The following is a 21713-nucleotide window of genomic DNA, read 5'->3' on the forward strand; positions in this document are numbered from 1 at the left end:
TTCAGGCGATAATGCCAGTGATGTAAGGGATGGTTCAGGCGATAATGCCAGTGATGTAAGGGATGGCTCAGGCGGTAATGCCAGCGATGGGGGGGATGGTTCAGGCGATAATGCCAGTGATGGGGAGCGTCAGGTGAAGCTTTGCTCGTGCACCACTCACTTCCTGCTGTGCAGCCCGGTTCCTAACAGGCCACGGTCCGCTGGTGGTCCGTGGCCTGGGGGTTGGGGACCCCTGCTATAAACCATCCTTTCCTTTGGGGTGAAGTGGGGAGAATAAGGGGGAAGAGAAAGGGTTGCTTCTTCATTTACCTGCCAGGGACATACAGGCTTCTCCCCCACTAGGGAAAGTAAAGCATAAATGAAGCTAGAATCGCATTTGGAGCCCAAAGTGGTTAGCACCAGAGTTTGGACTTCACTGTAGTCGATGGTGAGCAAAATGGGAGAGCCTTGACATCTCCAGACTTGCCTTTGAATTTTGGTAAAGGGCGAAGGAGAAGGATGGGGCTGGAGACCAGGAAACCTGAACTAAGGTGGTGGGAGGGATGTGTAGAATGTCACACATGAAAATAAATCAAAGAGAAAGCTACTCTTAGAAAAGAAATTTAGGATCCTCAGATGAACACATCACTGTTAAAAAGTTCTTTGAAAAGAAGGAAACAATGTTGTCCTTCTGTGCAGCCAACAGAAACATTTCACATCATTCCACTGACCTTACAGCTTCAAACATAATGAGTACAGCCATTAAAAATCATGATTTTCATATATATTTAATTACACAGAAAGCTGTTTACAGTGTGTTACAAAATGAAAAATAAAGTTATAAAATCATACTTAATATGATCACATCTGTTTTTGTGTGTTTGTATATGTTTATGTGTGTATTGTCTTTGCAAACCAATTTAAGCCATCACGACTACACACACACAGGTATTCTGAAAAAATATACACCCAAATCCTAAGAGTAGTTAGTTATCTCTAGGTGGCAAGATCATAGATTTTTTAATCTTTGCTTACCTATACATTTACATATTCTTACAACACTCAAGCATTGCTTTTGCAAATTTAAGAAGAATTATTTTAAAAACAAAACACTGTATAATTTAGTATTTTAAGATCTCACTAAGGATTCATTCAGCATTTATTTAGTACCTTCTGTATCTGTCAGGTATTAAGCTCCCTGCATGTGTTAGATCACCTAGCTGAGGTTGGGAAGATAACCTCAAATAAACATTTTCTGAATATATTACTTCATAATCCATATTGCCATAGTCCAGGAGGCCTCACATGTTTATATTACTGACCCTAGTAGATCAGTGCCATGAGTAAGGAGAAGAGTCTTTAGTGTGTCTCCCTTGACATTTCTTTTTGGCAAATTGTTTTCAAATGAGAGTGAATTATGGACTTGTTCAGCTCAAAGGCAGCAAGACCTTGGTCTTGGCACGAGATGCATATACGTGCATCACTATTTCTTACACATGCAGATTGAGCCTCTGGAAGGCAGTGAGTGGTAGGAGTGTGGACACCAGAGTCAGACAGTCTAAATTCAGTTCTTTACTCCACCGCTTACTATCTATTCAATCTTAGGCAAGTTCCTTAACGTCTTTAAGCCTCAATTTACCCATCTATAAAGCAGAGAGAATTATCTCATACAGTCATAGGGAAGACTAAATGAGAACTTATATAAAATGTGATTATTACTGTTTGAAGAACATGAGTTCCTTCAATGTGAAAATATTGTCCACCTTCATTCTCAGATCACAGTCATTGCAAGATACATGAATGAAGGAGGCAAACGGGACAAGGAGTCATGTCTTTAAGGAGGCCAGACTGAATGGCATCTACAACCAAATGTGTGGACAAGCGTCTCGGGGCTTTTTTTCCTCCCGCTCCAGGCCTAATTCTTCCTTTCATGTAGTCTCACAAGTCACTGATGGGAACCTAGGAAACTGTCATGTGAGCAGGTAAAAAGTGGTGAGAAGTGACACTTTGGAATCATCGGGTTTGGGACGCAGAGCATTGGCCTATTGACAGAAAGCAAGTCTCACTTGTACATAGACAGGTATCCTCAAAGAGCAAACATATAAAGGAGTACTTTACAAACACGAATATTCTCCCATTAAAAACCTGCTTGCAGAATTACATTAAATACAGCTCATTTCACCTAATAGTCATATCTCAGATTTAAACACCATTTGTCTTTATGTAGAACCAGTGCTGGGGCAGGGAAAGTACAGGATGAGCCTGATTGTTTTGCCAGAAAGTAATAAAGTGCTCAAAATCTAATGGAGATATATTAAAAGGACATAAGATCCAGTGTGAGGAGGGTCACACTGGACAAATCAGGGACAAATTGAGCATCAAAGTAAATAATGACAATAATGAATCATAACTCAGATAAAATTAGAATGTATGAGTCCACAATGATATAAATGAATGAATGAATAAATATAGAAGAAATAAAGGTTCTTCCTGACAAAATGCAAGCTAACAAATAACAAAGGTTTGATGGAGTTAGACAGTCTCCATTTTACAACCATCAGAGTAATAGATTCAGGCAAGCATCATCAATGGCTGCTAAAACTAGGGTGTGAAAGATTGAAAAGGAACGTGACATTTCATAGTTTCAAAATGTCTTCTCACAATTTACTTTTAATTACAAAGGAAAAAGTAGTAACCTTCCCCAATAAATTACTAAGGAACTTGCAAAGTTTCAAAAACTCTTGTTTTATCAGATGTCCCCAGAAGCAATTCTGAGAGGACATAGAATATATTCATTTGTGAGAGTAAAGAAAAATGAAGCTTTGCTCTGAGGAAATGGTGCTTTGCAAGGTCAGCAAAGAAGAACCAGGTTATGGTCTTGGTGACTTTTTTCCAAGTGTATTTATCTTTTGAACACAATCATTCGACCTTATAGTCTCTGTTACTCTGGGGGAAATGGGAGTGTCATACCCCATTTGGGAGTGTCATGAATGATTCACTTCTGTATTGTACAAATTTTTCTTCAGTATGCTGTCTCTGGGATATTAGTTAAAATGGGGAGTACAAAATGAATGCCCAACTGTTGGTATTTTATAAAATTTCCCTCAAAGCCCTATGTTCAATTGGATAGTGATTTAGAGTTTACTATAATACAATACATTTTATATAACACAATACATTTATATAACACAGTACATTTTACTCTTAAGAGAAGTGTAAAGTTGTGGTTTACAAATCATGATAGGGTCTGGCTCCTGCTACAGACGCCAGGTGGCATGTGCCTAAAATTGGGGATCAGGACTAAACATAAGAATAATACAATCAAGGCATCATTGATGGGATATTAGGGGCCAAGCATGTGTTTATCTGTGTGCTGGAAGAGAAGAATGTGTTGCCAGAAGACAGAACAGGGAAGCCCCTTTAGTAAGTCAGCTGCTAAAACTGCTAGATGCTCCAATCTTGCAGCCAACATATATTTGTTAAATCCCCACTCTGCATGTGCTGGGCACTGTGCTGGGTGTGGGACTGTCTCAAAATGGACACCAGGGACTCTGCTCACCCAAAACCTACAGTCTTATTTGTGGTAGGGGTGGATACAGAAAAGAAAGTGAGCAAGGACCCTACATTGTGACCAGCACTTGATAGATTGACTGCAGTGTTCTGCTGTGAGAGCACAGAGCAGAGGTGCAGAAACGAACGGGGTGGTGGGGGGGGAGGTAGAAGAAAGATATTCCAGAAAGACACCTCACGATAGATTATCACAGACATAAAGGCTCCAGAATACGTTCCCTTCCTAGAATTAAAAAGATTACCAGCAATATGATTAAGCCAAGAAAGAGCCATTTAAGAAATAAAAGGAGTATATAAGGAAGGAAGAGAAGGATGGAGAAAACATTTTCAGTTTTGCTCCCTCTTTTCTTACCCATTCCGATACCACAAGCAGTTTATGAAGTAGAGAAAAAAAAAGATGTAAAAGGAAGAGACAATAATACAAACACCACCACCACCAAAATTAAAGATGATAAATTTTCATGAGTGCCGCCCTTAACCAGTACAGAGTCTGGCCAAAGTAGACAGTCCAGATATGTTTACACTGCTAGTGAGGGTGCAAGTTGAGGTAAACTTTCAAAAAGGGATTTTGCAATAAAATTCAAGAATCTTGTATAATTCAGTAATTCCTTGTCTAGGAATATATTCTGAATGGGTGGGGGGAGACTCAAAGATTTATTGAATGTTGTTAATCAAGCATTATTTATAATTTGGAAATATTAAAATAGTATACAGCAGTAGAAAATTGCTCATTGGATATAATACATCCACATGGTAGAATTTTATGTAATTATGAAAACCAAATTGGAGGCAAGAGATCAGAAAAAACAAATTCTTGCTGTGAGCTCTGTCTTGGGGCACACACTTTTGTAACCAGGGCTGGTGCTTCCTTGTTTTCACAGTGTTCCTTTCTCTCTCCCTCTTTTGGGCTACCCATGACCCTTCATATACATCTTTTCTGCTTTTCTATTAATTTATTTATCCAATAATAATTCCTTATTCCCTCCTCTTCTAATTAATTTTCATCAGTTTAAAGCAACTGCTCATAGACTTTGAAAACAAAGGCAACATTGTGTGTATGTATGTGCAGGTACCGTATACTATACGTGCAAAGACTGTCTAAAAATATATAATAAGCAATAGTGATGGACCCGAGGGAGGGTACAAAAGGGCCAGAAAATTGGAGTGAAGCGGACGTCCTTTCACTGATTATTTTTTGGTAATAATTTTAATTATCATGAACATGTACTGCCCATTTAATATACAAATAAACATATATAGTAAATAGGTTGTAGAAATAATCTGATAGAGCATAATCATTTTTCATTTAAGCAGGCATGAGCCCAGAAAGATGAAGCAGTTGTCCCAAGGTCACACAATAAATTAGTGGAAGTGCTGACACTAGGAGGAGAAGATCTAGCAGGAATGGAGATTAAATTTGCTGAGCACTTGCCATTTAATTTTCTTAATAATCCTGTGAAAACATTTGCTCAGAGACATCAAGTAACTTGGTGAAGGTCACATAGCTACTGAGTAAAAGCGAGGGTTCAAATTTGATTCTACCCTCCAATTCCCTAGTCTATGCTTTTTCTAGGTCTTTATGCTACTCTCCTCCTCTCCCCTGTCCCAGTCATCCAGATTCCATACTGTCCATCCGTCTTTTCTATGCTGTCTAAAGCACAGTTCTCTCATTCCACTCTCATTCTTTTGAACTCACCCTTATTGATCTGTACAGTCCAAAGGGCAAAACTGTATATCCATCCAAACTTCATTTTTCCAAATAGAAGAGACTTTTCCTAAAGAGACTCTCATAAATCAAAGGTATTTTCACAGCATTTCACATATTGTTGCTTCACCAAAAAAATATTTACCACTTACAATTTTCTTTTAAAACAAAAGGCAACCCTGCCTCCCTTTACATAATACCATTAGGCTGTGGGTCTACAAACTTAAGCTGTACAACTCTTCCACCCTTTACTGGAAGTTGTGTCAGCTAGGGTCCCCGCAGAAAACAGATGATCCACTGAAACAAAATGATTGAAAAAGATAACAAGGGAACTATTTGTAGGGGTGTAAACAGAAAGGTGATTGAGAGAAACCACAAAGGGATGATCGAGCTCCCAAGACTAGCAACAGCCAAGAGACATTGCCACCCCTTGGCATGAAGAGACAAAGGAGGCAGCATTTACTGTAACCAGGTAGGAAACAGGGCATTCAGTTCCTGACACTGTAGCCCAGCTGGAAGGAATTCCAGGAAATAAATATCACAAATATCACGCTCTTCTCACCTTCTGATTTCGTCTGCTGATGCCAACCCAGCCAGAAACCAGGGGCCAGGGAGCCCATTGACAGGATCCTCCCGGGGCTTGGAGTAAAGTACAAAGGGCAGAAAGTTAATCTGGAGAGGCACACAGAAAACAGAAGCGGTACTGTAACAGTCAGTGGCCGTTTCCTCTGTGACTGGCTGCTGTGTGGTGCTAACCGGATTACTGACTTACAACACTAGGTTTTCTGTGGTTCTGAAAGAGTCTCCAGATCCTTAGCTGACCACCCTGAGTGGCAGACTTCTCTACTCTTGCTTTAAAAGCACAACTTGAAAACGGGAATGATTGTGTGTGAAATAATTCCCAAATCCTGTCCTTCGTAACCTTGACATGTTCTCTGAGGTCTTCCACCCAGCCTGGCCAAATCCCTTAAAGTCCAAGTCCCAGAAGCTCCACATCATTGTCTCAGGAGGTACCATGCTTGCTGCTCTCCAGGTCCTAGCACACTTCCCCCACACACTCTGCAAAATTCTTCAAGAATTTGTCTGGTCATTTAGCCAAGACCATCTCAACAAAATGTTATACCTCCTACCTTCATGCAAAAATGTGATATTTAAAATTAGCCCTTGAAAAGTTGCCTGAAATTTCTGTAGACAGAACCAGACTTTCATGTCCTAGACCAGCTCACATTTGAAATGAAGCCTTCCAGGTTTGAGGAAGGGCTGAGGGAGGAAGAAAGTGAATAGCAATGGAAGGAAATCAGTATTAGAAATCAAGAGCCTGGATTCTAGTCACCGTTCCGCTGCTGAGTAACTGCATAACTAATGAACCTTGGTGAAGGTGCATAAGCCTGTGTCTATTCTCAGAAATACGATAGAACTTAACTAAATGATCCTAAATGTCCACTGAATGTGAGTATCCTCTAATTTTAAGAATCTTAATTTAAAGGGCTCTTAAAATGGGAAGGACAAACTTGTTTGAGAAAGAGTACAAATTTTCTCCATGTAACCAGTGGAACTTGAATCATCTATGGAAAGAAAAATGTCCCTTTCCTAAGTATTGCCTCTTTCTCAGGAGAATGATTTTTTGCTCAAAGTTTTCTTCAGAGCAATTTTGACGTCCTTATTCCTCAGGCTGTAGATTAAAGGGTTGAGCATGGGCACCACAATGGTATAGAACAAGGAGGACACTTTCCCCAGCTTCATGGGTAAAAGAGAAGATGGTTTGAGGTACATGAACGCCCTTGACCCAAAGAAAAGAGAAACTGCAATTATGTGGGAGCTACAGGTGCTGAAGGCTTTGGACCTGCCCTCGGTGGAGCTGATGTGGAGGATACTGGAGAGGATGAGGGCATAAGAAAGGAAGATGGTAGCTGTGGGCACACCAATATCAATACCCACAACAACAAAAACTACTGGCTTATTTACATACGTGCTGGTGTAAGAGCGCTCATGAAGGGGAAGGATGTCACACATGAAGTGGTCAACAAGATTGTTGGCACAGAAGGTCAGTCTCCCCATGCATGCTCTGTGGGCCATGGCCTTAGCAAACCCCATTACGTAGACACCGAGCAAAATAGGTAAGCAGACCTGGGGAGACATGGTGGCCGTGTACACCAGCGGGTTACAGATGGTGACATAGTGGTCATATGCCATCACTGACAGGATGAAGGACTCAGAGACAACAAAGAAAAGAAAGAAGAAGAGCTGAGTCATACACCCTGCATAGGAGATGATGTTCTTCGTTGAGACAAAACTCATCAGCATTTTGGGAGTGATAACAGTGGAATAGCAGAAATCTATGAAGGACAAGTTATAGAGGAAAAAGTACGTGGGGGTGCACAGGTGAGAGTTGAGTCCAATCAGGGTTATCAAGCTCAGGTTCCCCACCACAGTGACCACGTAGAAACCTAGAAACAGGAAGAAGAGGGGGATCTGGAGTTCCTGCTGGTTGGTTAAGCCTTCGAGGATAAACTCTGTCACAGAAGAGTTCTCAGCTACCGTTCTCATTTAAGGCACTCTGTGGGAACAAGGGAGAAGAGTCACTTAGAGGGAGATGGGGAGAGAGAGCACTGCTGCCCTCCCTGTCACCTCCCAGTTCTTTAGAATTAGATCCACACTTAGATATTTTGGACTTCAGCAGAAAGGCCTTTCCGGAAGCTATGGGTCTGTTCCCATGACCCCCTAGTGACTCTGCCTCTGGAGCACCATCGGGGGATGGATCTGCCTCCAAGAGGAGGGCCACTGCTGCTGGGAAGAAGGGACCCAAGGATGCACTGAGGAGTCTCCCGGATCTTTACTTCAGTCCATTTGTTGTGTCGTTCCAACTCCAGTGTCTGCTCAAGTTTACAGTAACTGCGGTCAGTCTCTGGGAAGAGTCCTCTGAGAGGATGGAGCCAGCCCAGCTGTGCTAGAGTGTCCACCTCATGGTCAACTTGGACAGACCAGAAAAGGAAGGTGGTCCTTCCCAAAACCTTTACTACCTGAGGGTGGGGACTTAGGAGAAGTTCAGCCCAGATGCCGTCACTCACCTCTTTCAGTCTGCAGCTTTAGCCCTGTCCCTGTCGGTCCAACTCTTGCCCTCGATTGTTCAGACAGACAAATGGCTCTGGTGCTAACACAGGTGAAGGAACTAAGCGTGGCCCCTTTAGTCCCTGTTCTATTTGGGGGATCAGAACTTGGACTGCCTTCGAATTCTTTCTGAGCTAAAGAACTTGATATCTGATTGAGGCTTTGCCCTGAGGCTTTTTTCCAGCTTGCAGAAGGGAGACAGCATCCTCGCCTGTAATCAGTGCCAGGTGGTGACAGGAGACTGAGCAGTTTTATTCTGGTTTTAGAGATCTAGGGACCTGATTGGAAGTAGAAAGCCAGAGGTCCCTTGGGGCCACAGCCCTAAAAATTAACTCTAAAAAGAAGGAACTTTTGCTTATACCCTGGATAATATTTGAATGGGATTTTAGAAACATTATTTGTTCAGTTAACAGCTACTCAGTGAAATGTAAAACTAATAATTTACCACTTATTTAGCACTTATTATATACGTATACCCAACAGTCTTCCTCTCCTAGCACTTGTATGCTGAACCCAGCATGCAAGGATCCAAAGCATTTTAGATATAATACTTTATTTTAATTCTCCCCCAAATCCTATGAACTAAGTTTTATCACTCCAATTTTAGAGAGGAAGTATTTTACTAAATGTTACAAAGGTCATATGAAATCTAGGTCCATCTAACTCCAAATCCGGTATTTTTAACAATTGCATTTAATATCTCCCTGTGGGAGATAACTAAATGTATAAAGTCTTATCTTCAAGGCTCTGACATTCTCTTGGAAAAGATAAGATAGAATATATCTTACTAAATATGCAAAAAAAAATAAGATCCAGAAAAAATTATTTATTAAAAATAAAATGCATCTCTTCAATAAGCGGTGCTGGGAAAACTGGACAGCTACATGTAAACGAATGAAATTAGAACATTCCTTAACACCATACACAAAAATAAACTCAAAATGGATTAAAGACCTAAATGTAAGGCTGGATACTATAAAACTCTTAGAGGAAAACATAGGCAGAACACTCTTTGACATAATTTCGATCCACTTCCTACAGGAATGAAAAACAAAACCAAAAATAAACAAATGAGACCTAATTAAACTTAAAAGCTTTTGCACAGCAAAGAAACCATAAACAAAACCAAAAAATAGCCCTCATAATGGAAGAAAATATTTGCAAACAAAGCAACCGACAAGGGATTAATCTCCAAAATATACAAACAGCTCATGCAGCTCAATATCAAAAAAAACAACCCAATCAAAAAAATGGGTGGAAGATCTAAATAGACATTTCTCCAAAGAAGACATACAAATGGCCAAAAAGCACATGAAATTGGTAGAGCCACTATTGGAGAACAGTATGGAGGTTCCTTAAAAAACTAAAAACAGAGCTACCGTATGATCCAGCAGTTCCACTCCTGGTCATATATACAGAGAAAACCATAATTTGAAAAGATACATGTGCCGCAATGTTTGTTGCAGCACTATTTATAATAGCCAAGACATGGAAGCAATCTAAATTTCCATCAACAGATGAATGGATAAAGAAGATGTGATACATATATACAATGGAATATTACCCAGCCATAAAAAAGAATGAAATAATGCCATTTGCAGCAACATGGATGGACCTAGAGATTGTCATACTGAGTGAAGTAAGTCAAAGACAAAGACAAATATATGATATCACTTATGTGTGGAATCTAAAAATAGGGTACAAATGAACTTATCTACAAAGCAGAAATAGAGTTACAGATGTAGAAAACAAACTTATGGTTACCAGTGGGTAACGGGGGGGGATAAATTGGGAGATTGGGATTGACATATACACACTACTATATATAAAATAGATAACTAATAAGGACCTACTGTATAGCACAGGGAACTCTGCTCAATACTCTGTAATGGCCTATATGGGAAAAGAATCTAAAAAAGAAGTGGATATATGTATAACTGACTCACTTTGCTGTACAGCAGAAACTAACACAACATTGTAAATCAACTATACTCCAATAAAAATTTAAAATAAAATAAAATGCTATGCAAGTTTAGAGGAGGGCTTTCCACATACCACCACTTACATTTCAGTTTATCACAGGAATTGCACAGTATCTAGTCCAGGAGAAACAAACCTTCCATCTCTTGGAATTTGAGCTTGACAGTAAAGAACAATCCCCATCAGTTAAGAACAGTTTTTTTCCAGAATTGCTAAATTGTTGGAATTCTCCTTGATATCCCCTGTCCTCCATCGTCTCAGCTCTCTTTCAGTCTCCTGGTACCCTCAGACTGATCCTGAGGCCCTGTGGCTTGATCCCCCTTTCACCCCACTGAACTCACCAACATTTGTTTCCCTGTTTTGCTTGCTTTGCTCTTTTCCTAACTCCCCCTCTCTCATGACAAAATTATCCATCTATGTCCCAGACTCTTAGAATCTTCTTGAGCTCAGTGACAGCTAATTGGGGGCCTCATAGATTTGAAGCAATACTAAAAATCATCTAATCCTGTGGTTCACAAACCTAGCTGTACAATTGAATTATGTAAGTATATGCTTATTAAAAGTACATACCCTGCTGCTCTAATCCAGACATATAAACCAGAATTTCCAGGAGTGGGACTTTATAATTTGTTTTCTCTTCTAAATCTCCCCTGGTGATCTGAATATTTAGCCAGGTTTGGGATACTCTGATCTATTTCTCCCACCCCATATCTTCCAGATAGGAAAATTCAGGCCCAACCAATCACAGAGCTGGTTGGTGGTAGAGTCTGGAATAAAACATGAGTCTCTAACCTCTGCAGTTGAAGAGAGTCTTGAGCTTATCCAGAAGAAGCCCACTTGGTCTTTAGTTTGACTGAAATGCAGAGTACAAGTAAAGGACATAATTGGACATCAGACCTGGAATAACACCCCAGGGTCATAGTAGGGAGAGACTTGAATGTCATGACAGGAAAAGTGTATGCAGTGTGAATCCATGGAACATTTTGAACAGGAGAATGAATGACATGATCAGATGTGCTGAGAAAGACCAGTTAGTCTCATGGGCTATTGGGTGTCAATGACTTGATGCCACAGTCCCTCCAGGCACTGTGTTTCATCTTGTATTCCAAACAAGATGCCTTAACTCAAAGCACAGCAATGAGATAAGGGACAAGGGATGGACTTTCAGAATAAATAACAGGTAAATGGAACAAAAGGCCTTTCTAAGTTTACATTACAAATCATATAATGTGGGTCTTGCCTTATAGCTGTGGTATCCTCTACCTTCCACTCTGAACATTTTCACAAGGCCCCGAGTTCAGGTGCCATCACCAGGCTCTCTGTGTTGGACACCTTTTATGCCTCATTTCATATTACTCAGCCTATGCTTTCAGCTTCTACTGTTGCTCTGGCAGCTGGCTGCATGCAGTTGTAGCCAAACAAGAGTTTCTCAGCTATACAACTACATACGCACTGCTTTCTGTGCTAGGATGTCTCTGCCACCACCTGTGGAACATCTGTGGGAATCTGCTCAGCCATTCTGGTGCAAACCTGGAAGTTTAAAGGAGTTAACACGCCCTGGAGCCAGTGGATAAATGCTCCCCTCTTGTGTGTCTCTAGTGGTTCATTCTTCATAGTATCTCAAAGGGCCTCAAAGAGATTGATCCTCAATTTCGCATTAGGGTAAACTGCCCAATAACCCACCCTTGGATTGGTTTTCTATCCTATCCTGTTTCACTTTTCCTTTATCCTGAGATCGTTTCCAGAAATAAGCTACCTGCACACAGATCCTTGTCTCCAGCGTGGGTTTTTGTGGAAACCCCAGCTAAGGTACTCCTAAAACAGTATTTGGAGCAGGTCTGACCAAAATGTTCCTCATTCCACGTGGGAGAAGCAGCCTCCCCCAAAGCTGTTTGATTCCAGGCAGAAAACTAAATGTGAATCGTGAATTTATTGAGTACCTGAAATTCCATTTTGCAGAAAGTTTGGAGTATGTTCTATCAAAATGCCAAAAAGCCAGAAGGAGTAGGATCTCAAATCATCATCAGGCCACAGCCTAATGGAGATTAGCCAGAAAATCCTATAGTGCCTTGTCCTGCCTGAGATCTGCTGCAGCTCTCCTCCCAACATATCTTTGTGTTTGTGAACATCCATATCCCTCCAGGAACATGAAGGATGGGCACTAGGTTTATTCAATTTTGTATCTTTAAATCGAACATAGAACCTGGCTTGCAGCAACTCACAACATGTTCATTAATCTCAGATTCTCAATCTCTTCATCTGCAGAATGGGGATAATGATAATAATTCACAGGGTTGTTGTGAGAGTTAAATTAAATCCGATAATGGAAGACTTTCGCAAAGAGGTGGACACATGGAAGAGCCTTTATAAATGTTATAAGAAATATACATAAAACAGATATAAAATATGTATAATTTAGAAAGGAATAAGGAAGAGAAAAAGCTCATTAAGAGGTAGATGAACCTGAAAGGGGCAAGAGGAGCTCATACAGGATGGAAGAGGAAGAGAGCTGACAGAAATGAGAGGAGCTCTGAAATAATATTTTTTTTCTTCAAAATTTTATGTAAGGCCCGTCTCTCCAACACAACTTAATCCACAGACAGGCTCAGGGTCCTTGAATATTTCACCTCGTCCCTACTTCCTATCCAAAACCAATGCTTTATTTTCAAATAACCACACTCTACCACACCACAAAGGCCAAATCACAAAGTCAGGTGAGCTTTCCTTTACAGTCTCCAGTCTTCTCTTTCTGTACCCACTTCTAGTCTCGGTAAAAATCCCTCTTGCCCAAACACTCACAGTCCTAAGCTTTCTTTACCTTCAATTCTGTGTCAGAACCAATTCTCTAGAAAGATCTCACAGAATCATCAACAGTCGACTAAAGCTTATGGGAGATCACAAACATTCCACACCCTCTTCCAGGTATTATTTTTAATGAAGACCAAATCTTTAACCAAAAAAACACATCTCTAATTATGAACTTTCAGACAGTACTCAATTGATGAGAGGTACATTTTGGTCAGAATGAGGCATTTGGAGTCATCATGCACTGGGTTTATAATGAGAACCTCATTGGTAGCTGTCTGTCCTCCACTTGGCAAGCTAATTATAATCCCTGTGTCAGTCCTTTGTATGTGTGAGTGTTGTGTGACACTTGCACATACCTGATGCTTGCCAGTCCTCTATACGGGGAATATATTTTGCTCACAGCTGAATAACAAGAGACCTCAACCATGAATCTTAACGCTTAGAAATTTGCCACTGCCTTGGTGATTACAAGAAATTCCAATCCTTACTCTCACCCCCACTGTAGTCAACTCACAGTTAAAGAAAATAAATCATTATTACAAACCTGAAATAAGCCCCACAGGAAAGGGGCACCTTGGGGCACAGAAAGCAAAGAGGACCCAAGCTTCATTAAAAGTTGACTTCTCTAGGAGCCTTAGAGGATTCTTGTTTGGATAATAGAACAACCAAGGAAAGCTTCTCTGGATTTATGTCACTTCAGAGCCCGTTGCCATGGGAACTACATTTCAAAATCTTCTCAACTGGGGCTTCACTAAAGTCATGTTCCCTGAAGAGCAGATGAAGCCCAAGCAGGAAACAGTGTAGGAAGAACTATTCTTAACTGTATTCCTTTTGTTGCAGAACTGCCCTCTTTCCTAAACTTGAATCTCTATATAGTGCTTCTTTACTTTATTTATTTCCATTTTTTCTGTCTTTTTAAAATTATGATCTATTTGTGTCATTCCATGTGTGACACATGTAAATTCAATACAGTGGCTCTCATGCACATGTATTAACCCTCAGATTTCTGGTGGCACGAGGTTGGCCCCAAGTGTATTGACCATCACTACCCACCAGAGGCGGCCAAGCACAAGTTACAGTTTCATAAGAAAAGGCACAGAACCTGACCAAAGGGAAAAGATGGCAGCTGACAGGTCTTCATTTGTAATAGCCTCAGTTAGCTCCTGAGAAAACAAATATCAGGAATTATGTGGCTCTGCATTATATTCAATCTCAATATACTTCTGTTAAACATTTTCAACTCCTTAACATGCAAATCTGTACATAAATGGTATATATGTATTTAACATAGAATCCTAGAATAAGAAGGGTACTTGGAGGTCTATATTGGGGGTAATTAACATGTATTGAACACCTGTGTACCAAGCACTCTGCTAGTAATTTTACATACATTATGTCATTTATAGAAAACGAATAATCTACCCAAAGTACAGATTTGGCATGCTTAAAAATATCATCCAATGGATTATAGAATACAAGAATACTAATACTAGTACTAATATTTTATATTTTTAAGTGCTTACTATGTGCCAAAAACTGTGCTAAGTACTTTACACATATTAACTCACTTAATGTTTTTAAAAATCCTATGAAGTAGGTACTATTATTATCCTGCTCGGCACAAGAACGTTTCCTTGACTCAGAGGAATCAGACTTGGTTATCTCTTGGGACAGCCTGGTCTCCTTAAGCCTCCAGGTGTTTGTAGTGATGGAGGAATTAACAGATTAATTAGCTAGAATTAATGATCATAGGAGAAGAGTGGAAAGATCAAGTATCAAAGGTGACTGAGATTTCAATCCCAGGACAATGAAAAAAGGAAGTAAAGATGGCAAATAAAGACCTAGATTTAGACCTGTCAGGTGCTGAAAGTACATCTAAGAGGGTTGGTCAGGAAAAGCTGTGTGAGATGGGGGCATGAGGAGGAGGTCATCAAGATGTGCACTGGGAAATCACGTAAACAGGGGTGAGCACAGAAACCACAGGTCAAGGGTTAAGGATGAAACTTTTCAATACAAAGGGAGGAGGAAGTTATTAGTAAATGTGACAGAGAAGGCCAGTGTGTTGGCCCCGAGCAGGCTTTGTAGTCACATGACCTGAGTCCTGATCACATCACTCACTGGCCAAGTAAGATTATAGTGTTTGCCCCTTAGGCACCCAGTCTGTAAGCAGAGAGATTAACATCTAACATATGGGATTGTTGTGGGGAGCAGTTATCATAATTTTAATAAGTAATTTTGAATTAATGAAGTATCTTAGGATCCGAATTGTTGCATATCTCTTTTTATCCACTTGGTCAAATTCTGCCTTTTACTTTTCATCCACTGTTTCAGGATTGAATTTCCCCAGCTCCAGCTATATCATAAGTTACCGCAAGGCAAGATGGTATGTTGAAATACCGTTTAATTTGCACACCCTATATTGAACACAGTGACAAGTGCACATATTGTTCATTAATATTTACTAAGTTCAGTAGAAAGAAGTGTAAATGTGGTTCAATAAAAGTCCAGATTTGAAAATTGATAAGTTCAGGGATACATTTATTTTTTTCAAATATTAAGGAATTTGTTAAGAGTTTTCCTATAAATAGCTATGTGGTAAACCCATTTCCAAAAGATAAATAATGTAGATTTCACACAAGTGGTTTTAGTATATTTTTGACATTTTAAATATGCTAATGTTGACACTGAATGGACAGTCATGTTAGATGGTGTGTACCTATTGGGTGTGACCTCCATAATCCAGATATTTACAGAATAGAAAGAACCTCCTTATATTTTGAGGACTGGCAAAGGAGAGTTACTCAGTGACAGAAAGAGCTGCAAAGTCTTCCCAAGTCAGGAGCTGCCCAGAGCTCAGTTTCATCATAGCCCACAGTTTGGGGCTCTTAAAATAGGAATCCATTTTTAAGTGACATTTATCTCAGGAATATGCATGCTACTATAAAAAGCAAATTACACTAACACTAGCAATGTAAAATATATGATTTCAAGGTGTGTTAAGGGTACAGCATGTTCCAAGATTGTGCTAGAGGGAGAAAAATGCAAGGACATAGCATGGCCTTATTTAAAGGCAATTTGATGGAGGGGAGGTTATTCTAGGCATTGGTGGGGATGTCTCAATTGATTTTTTAAAAATAAATCCTAAAAATTAAGATTCACTAATTTTGTAGAAAGCAACAGACTTTCTTTGTTGGACAGAGATGTCTCAGAAATCCTAATTGCAGGATGGTGAAGACGCTGCTATTTTTTAACATCTCTACTGGTCAGGAAAGCCACAAAACCTCTGTAAAATGTACTTTTCAAAGCTTTTTCTAGGGAACTTTTCTAAAGACTAGTTTTAATCAAGATGCAATGTGATGTAGTTGAAGGAACCAGGTTTAGGAATCTAAAGATCTAGTTGTGTGGCCTTGGAAAAGTAAAAATGGTTTTCAGTCTGTGATTTCCTCTTCCGTAAACAGGAATATCAAACCTGCTTTATCTACGTCATGATGTTATCTACAGTACACCAGGTGTATTCCTTCCCTGCTCATCATTAAATGAAGATTCTGAAATTTCCAACTTCACCTTTCTTATCTGCCTGTCGCATACAATTTCCCAGAATAATTCCATCCCCTCCTAGGGTTTAAATGTCATTAACTGATGTGTTAATTATGAATTAATTGCCTTAAGTATTTAAATGTTGAAAGGACTCACAACATTCAAACGTTTTACACTCACAGAACAGCTTTATCACAAGTACAGCAACAGCACGAGAAGGGTATGCAATGAAAGAGGTCCACATATTTTTGGCATGGGCTTCCTTGCCCTCCCACCACTGGATTACATAAGATGCACTTTGTCACTGGGTCTTGAATCACCACCAGCATACGTGGGAAGCTTCTTCGTACCGAGAAGTCCCAAGTCTGCTCCTTTTGTAATGAACTGGTCTTGTAGACATAGTCTACCTATGAGACCAGCCTGAACCGTTGAGACCCCCCAGCCTGAACCGTTGAGACCCCCCAGCCTCTGCCAAAACCAAGTATTATTATTGCTATTATTATTTTATTAAATTATTACAATCCAGTTATTATTACCAGACAGTGTTGGCAAGCTGGTACATCCTGCCCTAAAACAGTTCAGGAGCCCATGGTTATAAAACACTATTATCTTTAGTAAATATATTCCATAGGCTTGGCCACTGGTCAGTACTATGCCTCAGGGAGCTCTGAAGATAAACATGCAATCAGTCCATACTGGCTAAAATGAACCCATGCTATAAAATTGATAGCTGCCAAATGTATGTGTCTAGCTCAGACTTACACCCTCTACTGTCAACAGCCTATCAGACATCCCCACTTGAATATCTCAAACACCTAAAACTCAGTCATGTGGAATAAATTTCTCTTCTCCCTAAAATGTTCTCTTCTCTTATGTTCTTTAATGAAGGCAAAATACAAAATTAACAAAGAAAATTAACACAGTCTTCATATTTGGTGACCTCTCCATCCAGCCCCAAATCATAGATATTGATAATTGAACTGAAACTTAACTTCTCAGTAAGGATTCAAAAAGCCTGTCACTAGCCAGGACATGGAAGCTACCTAAGTGTCAATCAACAGATGAATGGATAAAGAAGATGTGGCACATATATACAATGGAATATTACTCAGCCATAAAAAGAAACGAAATTGAGTTATTTTTTGTAGTGAGGTGGATGGACCTAGAGTCTGTCATACAGAGTGAAGTAAGTCAGAAAGAGAAAAACAAATACCGTATGCTAACACATATATATGGAATCTAAAAAAAAAAAAAAAAAAAAAAAAAAAGTGGTTCTGAAGAACCTGAGGGTAGGACAGGAATAAAGACACAGATGTAGAGAATGGACTTGAGGACACGGGGAGGGGGAAGGGTAAGCTGGGACGAAGTGAGAGAGTGGCATGGACATATATACACTACCAAATGTAAAATAGATAGCTAGTGGGAAGCAGCCGCATAGCACAGAGAGATCAGCTTGGTGCTTTGTGACCACCTAGAGGGGTGGGATAGGGAGGGTGGGAGGGAGACGCAAGAGAGAGGAGATATGGGGATATATGTTTATGTATAGCTGATTCACTTTGTTATACAGCAGAAACTAACACACCATTGTAAAGCAATTATACTCCAATAAAGATGTTTAAAAAAAACAAGCCTGTCACTTAGTAGCTAGTTACCATATGCAAAGCAAAACAAGCTATTTGGCATGGATAATCAGAGAGCTACATCTTTTTATTTTTAATCTTTTTATTTCATTCTTAATACACAAAGTTAGCTCTCTGTATCCTTAGGTTCTGCATTTGCAGATTCAACCAGAGATTGAAAATATTCAAAAAAGAAAAAATCCAGAAAGTTCCAAAAAGTTAAACTTGAATTTGCCTCATACCACCAACTATTTACATAACATTTACATTGTATTTACAACTATTTACATAGTATTTACGTTGTATTAGGTATTATAAGCAATCTAGAGATGATTTAAAATATACAAGTATATGGGAGGATGTGTGTAGGTTATATGCAAGTACTACTCCATTTTATATAAGGGACTTGAGCATCCCCGAGTTTTGGCATCCACAGGGCGGGGGGGCGTCCTGGAACCAGTCCTGGAACCAGCAGATACTGAGGGATGACTGTATATACCCACATATATATGCATAACTTTGCATTAATGCATAAATGCAGACACATGATTTTTTGTGAATGTGTGCATGTGATATAAGGCCCAATGTTATGTGTTGCCTTGACATCTGAGGGAAACCAGGAGGGCCTTGAATGGCCTAACCATGAGTTCCTCACCCAACTCCAGTCCCACAGATGAGGTCTCCCAACCAAGCAACCCCCCCTTATCATGGGGTCCAGGCACAGTCCCTGCTTCTCCCTGAGTATCCTAGAGTTTCAGTGCCCTGTTAGCTTGAGAAAGTATTCAGATAAGCCAATTACCTTCTCCCCTGGGAACCAGGGGCACCTCATCCTCTCAATACTAGGAAGCCTTCCTCCCACAGCCCCTGGATGTCCTCTCTGTTTCTAGTGCAACCCTCTCGTGAACCTGCATGACCTGCAGTGTTCCCCCCACCCCAGGTTGTGAGTATACGTGAGTAGTAAACTTCTGTTAACCCATCTGTCCAATGCTGGGTATTGTGTGTTCAGCCATCCCCATAACCATGGGTAGGGATCCCTCATCAGTGGGGTGAATAGGAAATGAATAAAATAGTGCAGCTCTTTTGAAAACTCTTTTTGAGGACAACCTGGCCACAGTACAGATATTATTGATGTGGTGTCTAAAAAAAGGAAGTTTTTCTGGGACTTGTACAGTGGTTAAGACTCTGTGCTCCCAATGCAGGGGGCCTGGGTTCAATCCCCGGTCAGGGAACTAGATCCCACATGCATGCCGCAACTAAGAATTCACATGCCGCAACTAAGGAGGCCAGATGCTGCAACTAAGGGGGCCACATGCCACAACTAAGGAGCTGGTGAGCTGCAACTAAGGAGCCTGCCTGCTGCAACTAAGACCCCATGCAAACAAATAAATAGATATTTTTAAAAAGTAAGTTTTTCTGTTATCTTCTTGGTGTTTGACTGCTTTTACTCCATTAAAGCTAATGCCTTCAGATTCTGCCTAGAATGAGGCTCTGTTATCAACAAACAATGCTTTCACCCCAATTTATGCCCCCTGTTTCAGCTTTTAATAACCTCTCCCTAGATTCGCAGAGGACCCTGCTGTATTGGACTAAAAAGTTTCAGACCCAGGGAAGAACTAACGATAAATCCAAATGCCAAACAAATTAAATCAGAAGCTTGAGATGGGGCCCTGGCAGCAGTATGTTTTTAAAGCTCCTGGGGTGTTGCCAAAGGGCAGCCAAGGTTAAGGAGCACTGTTGCAGGCAGCAAAAGCTCCAGGTCTTGGGCCTCATTTCATCTCACCTTCATGATTTCAGAATCAAGAAGACCCTGGTTGGTTTGATAGGAGAAGTTCCTATAATCAATTGTCTTGTTTCTGCTCAATAATTTCTAGGTTGTCCCTTCCAAAAATTCCTTTAATAATGGTAAAGAAAAATGTATCCCAAACATGGAAAAATGTAAATAGATGATTGACTAATTCTTTGACATCGAGCTAGAGCATTTTCCAAAATACCTGCTTGACCCTAATCTGATACTCTTGGAGAATATCACAGTGTATTTGACTAACAATTCATGGATGATAAAGGGGCAGGCATTTTTATAAGCCTTATAAGGTAAGATTTTTGCATAAATTGATGTCATCATAATTTGTATAGTTTAGTAAAGGAGTTAATCCTACAGGGAATATGGTTTTATTAACCTGTAGGACATTAATCAGTCATATATCTAGCATGGCAGTCTTAATTCCAGCATTTTTTCCTAGCTATTTATATATTATGTGTTTGATTTTATATATTTCTATATAAAATTGTGTGTGTGTATATAAGCTGTTCTTAGAACCAGCTTCTTTGTCTTCTTACTAGTTGCCTCATTAATAAATAAAATTAAATTTTGACATGTGCTAATAACAACTAAATATTTGAGTCAAGCTTTTTCAAATTAATAGCAATAATATGAATAGTTATTTCTTGGATGCTTAATAGAAGCCAGACATTGTACTCAGTGTTTATATACTTTATCTCATTTAATTTTTTTTTTATAAATTTATTTATTTATTTATGGCTGCATTGGGTCTTCATTGCAGTGTGCCAGCTTCTCATTGCGGTGGCTTCTCTTGTTGCGGAGCACGGGCTCTAGGCACGTGGGCTTCAGTAGTTGTGGCACGTGGGCTCAGTAGCTGTGGCTCACGGGCTTTAGAGCACAGGCTCAGTAGTTGTGGCTCACAGGCTTAGTTGTTCCTCGGCATGTGGGATCTTCCCAGACCAGGTCTCAAACCCGTGTCCCTTGCATTGGCAGACAGACTCTTAAGCACTCAGCCACCAGGGAAGCCCTCATTTAATTCTTAATGAAATAGTTTATGTTATGGTGCTAATTTCACAAATGAAGGAACTGAAATTTATGGAAGTTGGTAATTTTCTAGAATTCACAAAAGTGAGAGGTCCAGGAAGCTAATTCAGATTGTCGTACTCTAGTAATCAAATTCTTAGCCAAAGACAATCTATTTTCTCTGAGTTTGTAATCTCTCTGTACCTGGCCTAATAGTTTTGTATAAACATACACTTCACATTTCAATATCTCCCCCAAAATAACTTCCTTAGATCCCCTCCTTCCAGTATCTGCCCCCAACTCCCTCTCTTTACAGGGAACTTCTTTCATATGACCAAGGAAGGATGTAGTCCTGACTAAATAATCCATATTTTCCTGCCCCTAAGGATGTATTTCTAATATTTCTGCATCTGCTATCACCCTGCCCCTGTAAGTTCAAAACCCACATTTAAAGCAGGAGCTGGCAGTTGTACCCGCCTGTATAGTTGAAAACCCACTTAATACCGTATCTTAATCAATCCTTGCAATTCTGGGAGAACGTACTATTTTCCTATTTTACAGAAAAGAAAACTGGGACATATATAACCTCTGTAACCCCAGTGGA

The 21713-nt window shown here is 39.9% G+C and overlaps 2 protein-coding genes and 1 pseudogene across 3 annotated transcripts in view; all 3 read right to left on the reverse strand.

The window, feature by feature from the left end:
* Positions 1-21713, reverse strand: part of TMEM225 (transmembrane protein 225) — a 193825-nt gene that overhangs the window by 130884 nt on the left and 41228 nt on the right. The window lies entirely within an intron of this gene.
* LOC309604861 (olfactory receptor 8B8-like) overlaps positions 1-21713 on the reverse strand; it is a 153634-nt pseudogene that overhangs the window by 83416 nt on the left and 48505 nt on the right. The gene's annotated exons all lie outside the window — the stretch shown is intronic.
* On the reverse strand, positions 48-21083 carry LOC309604851 (olfactory receptor 8B8-like). Its single transcript, XM_082339842.1, has one exon. The coding sequence runs from the start codon at positions 7799-7801 to the stop codon at positions 6863-6865; it is 939 nt and encodes a 312-aa protein (XP_082195968.1). The 5' UTR covers positions 7802-21083; the 3' UTR covers positions 48-6862.

The sequence above is a fragment of the Balaenoptera borealis genome, assembly GCF_965194805.1.
Source record: "Balaenoptera borealis genome assembly, chromosome: 11".
Lineage (NCBI taxonomy): Eukaryota > Metazoa > Chordata > Mammalia > Artiodactyla > Balaenopteridae > Balaenoptera > Balaenoptera borealis.